The following is an 11,319-nucleotide window of genomic DNA, read 5'->3' as shown; positions in this document are numbered from 1 at the left end:
AAAATAACTGTGAAGTTAGTGGAACCAGGAAGGGGAGAACAAACTTATATAAACCTACATTAAAAATGTACATTTAAAAACCCATGACCTCAAGTTTCTGTGATACAAATCAATACAGGAAAATGTGCCTATATATTTTAACTCGCACTGTTGATAATATCACTTTTTTTATATTCAAGTGACTAAAGTTCAATATCCTCTTTATTGTTTCAACTAATAAAATAAATAACAATTATTTCCTGAAGTGCTAAATCTGAAAGATCCAAACGAGTCTTCACAATAAAAAGGGGAGTAACATGCTGGTTTTGTGTTTTCTATTGCCATTGGCGACCAAAGGAGTTCAGCACGAAGATGATCATAAATGGTGAGTTTTGTATGAATCAATAAATTTTTTCCCCAATTTTTACGCAATAGTACTTTGTGCATGCAAACCTGAATATTAAAAAAAAATCATATGTTCATCTCCGACGTAAGATAAATACAGAATGATAAATCTTCCAATTTCATGTGTAATTCATATAACTTTCATCTCAACAGTGCAACGACCGATTGAAAAACTAAATCTGGTAATTTGGTTTTGACACGCATGAATCACATCCTGTCAGATATTTATAAAGATTCTACTCAAAAGACAAACAAATAATGTTAAAGCAAAACAAAATTCCTTTGGACACGTATTAGGGATAATTTATACCAATGTTTTCTAATAGACAAATTTTGACCTATTGAAACATCTTTCGACTTTTGAAAAAAAAATGCTATAATGATGATTCGACAATACGATTTTTTACTTCAAAGTTTTGATTTAACTCGAAATTTTGAAGCTTTTTTAATTTCAAAATATTCTTGCAAATGTTTCACTCAACTGCTGTAGCCTTATACTACTCAACTGTTGTGCCAAAAATTTACACTCATAGTACAGAATATTATTTAAATAAGTGTCAAAGAGTGACAATAAAGTAACACAATTCAATTACAAATCCTTAGTCGTTCGATGAATGGCAAATTCAGCCTTCTAACCCTGTACTGACAGTGGTGGAATACATTATATTATTTTTTCATTATAACATAACAACACACCAAGATAATTAAACTTATGTACAATATGTATTTCCTGGTTATTGTAAAAACATTTTTCATTTTCATGAAATGAATATTACCACCAGTCTTAAAAACAACAATTTTTGCTTCTGATATATTATCACTAAGTGACCATTGGGAGGTATATACAAATAAGGTCTTCAACATATTTAGCAGATCACAGACAGCCTCTGAAAAAAATAATGATATTATCAGCATACATAAGAAAAAATAGGTTTAACTATTTAACTTGAAAATTTAAAAAAAAATACCAGTTTCATATATTGTAAATTTTGATATGTTGTACGCGTGTTTCAAAGAGTAACCACTCATCAGCAGCATTGAAATTAAATATGTAGGAAGATCATAATCAAAATATCAGTTGTATACAAGAAGTACTCAAAGCCTATCCCCGAGAGGTTTTACCATATGCAATGCAAGGAATGTAGCCTCAGTGTTTTACGTATTTTTGAATTAGGAATACTGCAAGATTTCATAAATAGACTAGATAAAATATGATATTATTCGGGGTCAGACAAGTCTGACTACTAGGTTGGTGAATACCCTAGGGGACCAGGGATAGATTCACTATGTTTAATGCCATCTCACAATCATTTACATACAACGAGAAAATATAGGCGAGACAATACTTCACCTTGCATTAAACCTATTTCATTTGTAAAATAAGAGTTAAAAACACTAACACTAGAAGACATTGTTTAAATTACAGACAGTAATTTACCTTGTATACAGTACCATTATGTGTGTCCAATTTAGAGTAATATATCAAAAATGCGTTTTTAACGGTTTTTGTTACTTACTTTTGTAATTTTCAACCAACTGACGTCAAAAATTTGCATTTCTAGTAACACTTAATGTTTTTTTTACAGATCTCAAACGTAAATATGTTTTGGTATTAACCCTAATAGTGGTTAAAATCTCAGGGAAAATGTCCAAGGTCATTTTTGAATCCCTTAAATGATGATTCAGGTAAAATGAATGACAAAATTCAAAAAGTAAAATTTTCGAAAACAAATCAAAATTCCAAGTTTTCTTGAATAAAAACATGTACTTGATAAATCAAAAGTCGTCATTACCAAGATTACTGTAAAGCACACATATCTTGGGCTGACATTTTTATCCCGGTGGGGTTGTTGTCTCTGACATATTCACCACATCTTTTCTCGTTTAGCAATAAGCAAGGTTTTTTTTCAGTTTTCGCCCAGTTTTAAGATCGAGCAATTTTGCAATTAATAAAAAAAAAGTCAACTAATATAATTGATAAATGATGTAAGTGATAAATAAGATTAAAGAGATTGTCTATAACAACAAGGGCCTAAATTCATTGTAAGAAACAGTAAATGTCCGAAATTACGTAGAAATTAAATGTAATTTAAATTACTATCCACGGCTAGTTTACTGCAATGGATTGTATTAAAGATTTCAAAAATTAATAATAAAAAAAAATCATTTCAAGGCAATTTTCATTAGAAAGGTAGCAATCAGTATTTTTTTTTTTTTTTTTTTTTTTAATTTACATTTTTTTTAAATGGTTCACTTCAACTTTGCTGTCCATTAATAAATATCACGCATTTTGTTTGCCTTTCACAATAAAATTTTGGTTTTTTATTTTTTTATTTTTTTTTTTTTTTTTCGTTTATATCAGCGGTACAGATAACGTAATCCGGTGTTGCGATGATTACTTCCAACAAGAAGGACAGTGTTTGGGTATGTTAAATATATTTACATTCAAAAAATTGTGAGATGGAAAAGAAGGAAATATTTTATAATGATACAAACTTAAATATTTGTACACAGGGTCAAAATTGAGGAAGTACAATTTGAAGTCATTAAACAGGCGAAACATATTTCCTCGTTCAAACTGACCCGATATTTTTCAAATTGTTCATGATTTTAATTTTCGGTCTTTATTCGGGTGTGATATTGGTAAATTGTGGCTTTTGAATCTTTTCAAACACATATTTATTTTTTATATCATGAATAACTATTGCGAAAGAATTTCTGTTCACAAGATTTTTTATCTATCATCACAAAAACGTCTCAATGCATACCGACATTAAAGGAAGAAGAGTCGGTGTTGCAATTCGGCAACTTTCAAGTATTTTGTGCTACATTATCATTTATAGTTAAACGTTTTACTTTCTATAGCGTGTCCAAAAGGAACAACGTCTAGTTCTGGTGGACCATGCAATCCATGTACAGATGGTTTCTTTGGTTTATTCTGCTCAGAGGAGTGCAAATGTAACTCAAACGAAAGGTACAATTAAACAGTTATACGTTCTGATCAAAAAGCATTCGTCATAAAATAAATATGAGCACCACAAGCTGTCAAACGAGAAAATATCCAAAGAAATAGGAAACTAACAAAAAAACATACCGGCGTATAATCTAAAGACAAAATACTTTCAGAGATCACTAAAAGGTCTTCAATAAGTGTAAACACAAATTAAAATAGGCTCTGAAAGACCCGACAACAAAGTAATAAAATGTCCACGGACACAAAATGATGACAATTCTTCAAAATCAAAATAACAAGTAATATAATGACACAAAGACACCTTAATACCACATAACATCGAGAACGAATTACAGTAGGGCAGTTTGAACCTAATGAACCATATACTTAACTGTTTTAGGTATATTTTGTAGCTTTTCAAACAATTTCTACAAAGATGTTACTTTTACAAACAGGCCAAAAAATATTTGCAGCGATGCAGTTAGTAACTGAACTAGACATGAAATATTTCAGATCAAATTTGTAAAAGACATCATTTAGACATATATGTTTTGTACATGTTAGTTGGCATATTTTCATTATATAATTTTAGTTATTTTTTCTAATTTTCTAATTTCTTACGCCAATCAAACATTCACAATATAATAGATTGTTTTATAGAAAACTATAAGATTTAATTTATGGTAGTTCTTACATGTTTGTTACAAATTTTTACAGCATGGAATGCAGGAAAATAAATACTAAAAATAAAAAATAATATGATAAAATAATACCTAACATAAACCGGGAAAGACAAGATCAAGATTTTTATATGGTGGTTAATTGAAATTAACATTATCTATTTCATTTATATTTTTTGTTTTTATTTTCATTACTTTTTTATTTATCTATTTATTTATTCATTTATTAATTATTATTATTGCTCGACCAGTGGGCATTGTCATATATAATTTTCATATATTAAAACTTTTGCCGTTTTATTTATCATTATCATTTTGCAAATTTATATAATGCTTCTTGTTACTTCGCTTAATCAGTCCATTTCTATTAATTTTTTTATGCAGTCCATTTGCTATCAAGTGCAAGAATATACTTTGTCATTATTTTCCATTGCACTCCCGCTTAACTTGTCTCTATCTGTTTAATTGCAGCGGACAGCTAAGGACTTTAGAACTTAAGTGGGCCTAGAGAACAATATATATGGCTATATTAACCTTACCGTTTTTCACTTTGATAAAAACTACATTGACATCTTTCCATTGACATATGATAAAGCCGTATACCCTCTATAGGCCCTTTTAAATTGAAAACTTAAGCATTTTGTAATGCCTGTCCGAAACCAATACTTGTTGTAAATGTGTTTTGCAATATATAATTTGATTTGCAATAAACCCTGTGATTGATTGATTGGGTATTTTAGGGCAACAAGTGTTTCCGACAAATGAGTTCGAAAACTGAGTTCATTGCATGCATATGTATTACTGGCCGGGAAACATAGTTCAAATGTTCACAGCCAATCGCATTTACAACGGTTCAATTTTATTTTATTTATTTGATTTGTTAAACACCAGAAAAATATATTGGTTATCAGATAGCTATAATCTGACATTTTATATTACTTTAAACGTATACTGTATGGCAATACTGGCCAGTAGTGGTCTATAAAATGAAATATGCCGTGTTTAATTCATGGTACTGACAAATTGTAGATGTAACAAGATTGATGGTGGTTGCAAACCATACAATTCAGATGGTAAGATTTTTTTCTATTTATTCTATTGTATTACATTGCTGGTTTCGTGTCATTTATTTGGACGTATCCTCTTTCGGTATAGTAACCCAAAAAGATCCACACAAATAAAAACACCTTTAAAGACATATGTTCTCCCTGGATTGCGTTCTTACGGTTTCCGCTGGAATCTAGGTTTCCTTGATTACTCTTTCTCAAGCTGTTCAAACTTGCTATGCCTACAGTTTCCCGTCTATTCACTAAGACTAGTACGTAAATAAGATAAAATAAGGAATTAAGTAAATTATGATATATTAAATGATTTTGGTAGTGCTACCATATTTTTATAAATTGTACATTTATTAAAAGTTCTCTTTTGCCTTACAATTGTTCATTTTCCGTCCCGATTCCTGATAATATGCACTTGTAACTACATATGGCGCTCTAACTGCCTCTCATGTTTCATGAAATTCTGGTGTTAAAAGAGTTTCGCTGACAAAATGTGTGACGATCAAGACAAAATCAATCTGTGTTCCCGCCAAACAAGAAGAAAAAATGTAAACTCATTTTATCGTGTAGATACGGTAGCTTAAACGTTACTTGATAGATAAAGACTTGTGCATATACTAGTTAACAAAAGTTTCCATAATTTATTAATCCTATATTTTAATAGCAAATCATTACCACAAAAGAACAAATAATTATCTTCAATCCATGCATCAAATACACTATGTGTGTATGTGTGTGTGTGTGTGTGTGTGTGTGTGTCCTATAGAACTTCTTGAGACAGAATATACACATACCAGGCCAGGTTTCATAAAAAAAAATATTTTCTAAAATTTAGACCAATCAAATTGCTTGAAAAAAAGATTGGATTCAGGTTATTGTCAATTTGATTTTGTTTTATGAAACCCACAACAACAAAAAAATGTTTATAGAAAATGCTGTTGAGTTAAAATAATTGAATTTGGAATTACTTTAATTATTTAGAAGGGAAAATCAAACTAAAATTACGAAATTTGTTGCCCAGACCAAAAACGGAGGAATGACTTCAAGAGGCTCCATCGAGTTCAATGATACCTACTTTTAGGTAAAGTATGCCGGTGCTCAGATCGAACTCGTGTTCTTGACGGTGCTTGTGTAACATATTACTTCCGAAAGTGTCTTTACCTTCTCTAACGTGTTTGATGCTTTTGAAATTTTGATTCAATACTTTGTAGAGAAACAACAACCATTAAGTTCGAGTTTACCTTATGGGACGACAAGTAGACCACCGTCGTCATCAGCAGCAGACTCTACAAAAGGTTGTATCTTTGATTATGAAAAACTATTCATACTCAAGTCTTTGTGAATAAACTTGTATTTGAATTATAAGAAAATGCAATTTAATATGATGTAAAGACTTAACTCTCCAAATTTACTCCAAAAGAATTGATGATGTAAGAGTAATCAAGGGAACCAATGTTATAGCGGTAATCAAAAGAATGTAATCCCGGGACAAAGACCAGACATGGAAAACAGACACACACAACTAAGAACATAAAGTAACTAAAATCATACGTACAAAGTAACAAAAGTAAATGAGAAACTCGGAATCCACTAAAAACTGGGAGCATGGACCATAAAACTATATTTGTATGTAAAAATAAAATACGACCATTTATTCTAAAAAGCCTCTTATTAGATCTTGGAAAATATCACTCTAAATGAAATTTAATTCAATTGACTTTTTAATCCCTGCGAAACTCGAAATGGCAGGCAAGGACGTTAAAATCATATTAGTTTTTTTTTAAAATAACATGTAAAAAATCTGATGCTCTCAAAACAGGGAAAATTCCCTACAATCTGTATTTTTTTTTTATTTTAAAAATCATTAAACATTAAAACTCATTTACACGAAACCTAGTTCGGTAGTCCATGTTTTTAATTATTATTACATGTATAAAAACTACTCATCCAACATGATATTTGGGAAAATATAAATATTCTATAGACAAAAAATATTGGATATGATCTACTTGTTTTTATAGAACAATCTTTTGACCAAAGTAAACTTTTGTCATTACATTAAATCTTTGTCCATACTAAATTGAAATATCATAATGATTTAATACTCGAGATAAGGACTTCAACAAACACTTTCAATTAGTCAATCGTTGAAGTGTAACCTCTTACATTTGTATGTAATTTATGTCATTTAAGTATTATGTGCTAGAGCGTAATAATCAGGCACTCTGATACAAAATGTGATTTAATTTTACAAACTTGATTTTTTTTAATTACAATATAAAAAAAAAACTTAGAGAAAACGCATTACAAGGGATTTCATATTACGAAAAACGTTTAAGCCATTCTCCAATTTACGTTGGAAACAGTATAAAAATAGGAGACAGTCATCCACCAAAAGTAAAGTAATGAGCTACGAAACTTCTACACGTCACAATACGGTATTCAGTGACTGGCAAACCCAATACCATAAATTCAGCTGTAAACGACCCCAAAATAAATGAAATGAAACAATTCATAAAAGACGAAAATCAACCTAATCTAATAGAAAAAAATGTGAAAAGAGTAACGACGGAAAAAAAAACAATGACAACCACTGGAGTGCAGGTTCCTGGTTTAGGATAGATACATAATGTATGTGGCGTGTTTAAACATTTTGTGAGCGCTCATCCCTCCCCTAACAATGGACATTTATACAACAATACAACGAAATATAAAAATCAGTTGAATTAGGATTTAACATTTGAGATCTAAACAAAATACAAACACTTTCACAAAAAGGACAAAAGACAACAAACTGTATCTGTTTTGAAAGAACTTTTTTTTTTTTTTATATTCAAAAGCAACTGATAAGTACATTTAGTTCACTCAAACGAAAGTATCAATAAAACACGTCAAACATGATTAAAAGAAAAAGTAATTAAGGGAACCAAGGTTATAGTGGTAATCAAAAGAATGTAATCCAGAGACAAAGACCAGACATGGAAAACAGACATACACAACAAAGAACACAAAGTAACTAAAATCATACATACAAAGTAACAAAAGTAAATGAACAACTCGGACTCCACTAAAAACTGGGAGCATGGACCAGGTGCACGGGTAGGGTAAGCGTCCTCTGCTTTTCTAGAAACACCCGCTGAGTTGCTCATAAAAAGTCAAGTTCGGGGTAGACAAACGAGGAAAGGAAAAATATGACCCGTTGAATAAATCAGTTTTCATGGTACAGATGGATACACCATAACGATCCACGAGTTCATGATGACGACCATAAAACTTCTATAGTAATGACTTCAATCTTAGCAGCATAGCCCTGTTCCAGAAGCTTATTTGTTAGAGTTCTAGCGCGATAAAAAAAAAGTATGCATAGTTTCGGCAAGCTCTGACATAACGTATGAGTTGTGATATGAACACTCCATACGCAGGTGCCGAAAGGATGTTGCCACAGATGAAAGGAAAGTTGACAATTCTGAATGAATAGTCATCACGTTTGTCGTAAAGTGTTTGTGGAAACATATCATAAAATGTCTAAGTAAAACATGGTCTTCCTGCAAATAAAAATAAAAAGAAAAAGAAAAAGCAATGACATTTACGTGGCACATTAACATACTAATGTCACGTAGGATTCAAGGAATTCGTTAATTTCGAACTTAAGCTACGACAAGTGTATACAAATTTCAGCATGAAACGTTTGAAGCTGTTGTCTGCTACGACATTGTATAAATGAATTGTATTTTATTATTACCATAAACTTTAAAGTTATAATTTTATATTTTATTATAAGTCAAATTTTCAAAACAACAAAATAAAACGAAATGTTGCATTTTACACGTTGAAGTACGTTTCTTTTATAGATTACATATATCCGACAGCAGCTGTTTGTATATTGACTTTTGTGGTTTTAATATGTGTGATCATCAACTGTCTGAGATCTCGATGCAGAAATAATGCACTTGCTAGAAAATCTAATGTTGAAATGGCGGCTTATGTTGATAGTGTTCCCGTATATGGATACCACGAAATCAATGAGGATAACTTCAGAGAAAATATAATTATGTGCCATCCACAAGTACCTGATACAGTAGGGACTGATAACCATATTAGGGAGAAGATATCAGACAGCAGTAATAATGGAGATTTAAGCAAGCACACTGAGATCAGTGCCTACCTTAATCCATATCAACCTATCTTGAAAGAGTCAACAGACGCACACGAGTACAAAACTACTACCGACACAAAGAAGGACGAATATTTGCATCCATATCAGCCGCTTATGAAGGAGAAAATTGTTCACGTATATAATGGTTCTAGCAAAGTCAACAACGACGACGAGTTTCTGAATCCCGATCAACCCGTCGGTGTAACAGAAAAAATTGACGTCCAAGATTGCAACTTTACTAGCGAAGAAAAGAAAGATGATTATCTTAATCCCTATCAACCCGTCATAACAGATACGAGTGATATTCACGAATATAAGTCCACTAGAGAAGGAATAGAATATCCAAATCTAAAGTCTTTTCATCAAGGCTTCAAACACAAAACTGCTGGTCACAATAAAAATTTCACCGAATCAAATACCAGGGGTGATAAAAGCAGTTCATCGAGTTTTCAAGAATAACTAAGGCCAAGAATATTTTGATTTATACAGCAAGTCTCTGCTGTGCAGAGAATTTCATAACTCACCAACTTGCAGAACATAAATGCATTTCATATTTGTTTAATCTTAACATTTTTTTCATTCTTCCATGTTTTCTAATAAATGAAAACAACACCTCAATTTTGATCTCTTAATTCATCATTTGGCGATCGTTTTATCTGTTACGATTAAAGATAGAATCAAAAAAGCTCAACTGTTTTTATTTAGGTTCTGATGGGCAATACGATTAAGAATCAGAATGGTAGTCAGTACATCTGTGAAAATCCTTCTGTTTTAGCGGTTTAGTTTTTACTTCATTTAAGTTCAATATTCACTGTAAGAATCTATAATCCACCTGGCTTTTAAACCTTGGAGTCAAAGGTCAGATTATTTTATTAGATGAAATACAATTGAAGAAAAGATCGACAAATTGGTTAACCATCGAATTCTGACTAAATTCTCAAAAGGGAACAATATACATCGCTAACAGTACTTTGAAATTATACCATAATTTAAGAGTTAATATAAGTGTTGATTCTGGCCAAATGAAGATAGTGACTTTGGTCGTTACATAACTGTCCCTTAATTGGGTTTATCAGATCAAATTATTCTAACTTTTAAAGAAGACCAAAGTTATTTTCAAAATCAAAAAGTATTACAACATTATTATTATTATGAACTAAATCAAAATGGCGTACACTTCTTAAAAATAAGTGACAACTTTAATTAAGAGTGACCTAATAATTCAATTAGATTAATTAATTAGATTAGGATATTTAAAGTTGCTGAAAGATGGTACTGGGTCTAAGTATATTGAATTATTATATATATTTAGTCTTGAGCTTTAAATTTAATTCGAGGGGGGTATTGAAAAGGCAACAAAAAAGAAATCTCGAAGCGGGAGCACATACTTTTCTATGCAGAAATGCTTAGGAAAAAGGCGACTTTCGTGTTTCAGTGATTTTCGAAGACGAAATATGCAGCCAAATCTCCTTGTTTTATACGAATCCAAGTGTTGAAATTAATGTTCAAAGTACATTGCTTTTCTCTTTTTCTCACCTAGATCTACCTTGTGCGCTCTATCAAAAGGGTTCCCACGACATTTGAAAATAGCTTTATTCCAGATCAAAATGCACTTAAAAACATTGTTTTTACGTAAAAAAATGGCAAATTATTTGTTGGTTTTTTTTAAATTCCCGGGTGATACTAGGACAGTGTCAATATACCTAAGAACGATGACGGGAACAAACCAAATATTCCGTAAATTATGGATATCTGAAAAGTCATGGTTTTTTATATGTCGGGTACCGAGCGTCTGGTCACTTGATTAATTAGCTCGCGAATATTCATTTTTGGTGATCGCAATTTCTCCATATGAATTACTAGGTATGTTTAATCTTGAATTAGTCTATAAATTTACGATTTTTTGGAGGATTATTGGAAAAGACTACATAACCTTCATGATTTATTTTCATAAACATTTGATTCAACTGGATATGGATCTATTTTTAATGAATATGAAATCATGCATTGATAATAGATTCTAACTATGTCCTGCAATATATTTGGTTAATAAATATATCAATGCATGGCCTTTTCCATATTGGCCAT

General features: G+C 31.0%; 1 protein-coding gene across 2 annotated transcripts; it reads left to right on the top strand.

The window, feature by feature from the left end:
- The first annotated feature begins 9 nt into the window (after window positions 1-9).
- Window positions 10-9,843, top strand: LOC148624180 (uncharacterized). 2 transcript variants are annotated; one of them, XM_088566719.1, is made up of 6 exons: window positions 10-364; window positions 2,747-2,808; window positions 3,250-3,358; window positions 5,047-5,090; window positions 6,287-6,370; window positions 8,927-9,843. In XM_088566719.1, exons 1-6 carry the CDS (start codon window positions 297-299, stop codon window positions 9,688-9,690), a joined length of 1,131 nt encoding a protein of 376 aa, XP_088422845.1. In that variant the 5' UTR covers window positions 10-296; the 3' UTR covers window positions 9,691-9,843. The 2 variants fall into 2 exon arrangements, with proteins under 2 accessions (XP_088422845.1, XP_088422846.1); XM_088566720.1 differs by lacking the exon at window positions 2,747-2,808.
- Window positions 9,844-11,319: the final 1,476 nt, after the last annotated feature.

The sequence above is a fragment of the Perna viridis genome, chromosome 2 (genome assembly GCF_037379345.1).
Source record: "Perna viridis isolate PV_CMFRI_1.1 ecotype Kerala chromosome 2, ASM3737934v1, whole genome shotgun sequence".
NCBI lineage: Eukaryota > Metazoa > Mollusca > Bivalvia > Mytilida > Mytilidae > Perna > Perna viridis.
The sequence above is the reverse complement of the archived record's forward strand: the minus strand, read 5'-3'. Positions and strand labels throughout refer to the sequence as shown.

Excerpts from the sequence above, each read along its gene's own strand:
- LOC148624180 (XM_088566719.1), top strand. The coding sequence starts at position 297 with ATGCTGGTTTTGTGTTTTCTATTGCCATTGGCGACCAAAGGAGTTCAG. Across the intron at positions 2,809-3,249 it reads ACAAGAAGGACAGTGTTTGG|CGTGTCCAAAAGGAACAACG; the intron begins GTATGTTAAATA and ends TACTTTCTATAG. Across the intron at positions 5,091-6,286 it reads CAAACCATACAATTCAGATG|AGAAACAACAACCATTAAGT; the intron begins GTAAGATTTTTT and ends AATACTTTGTAG.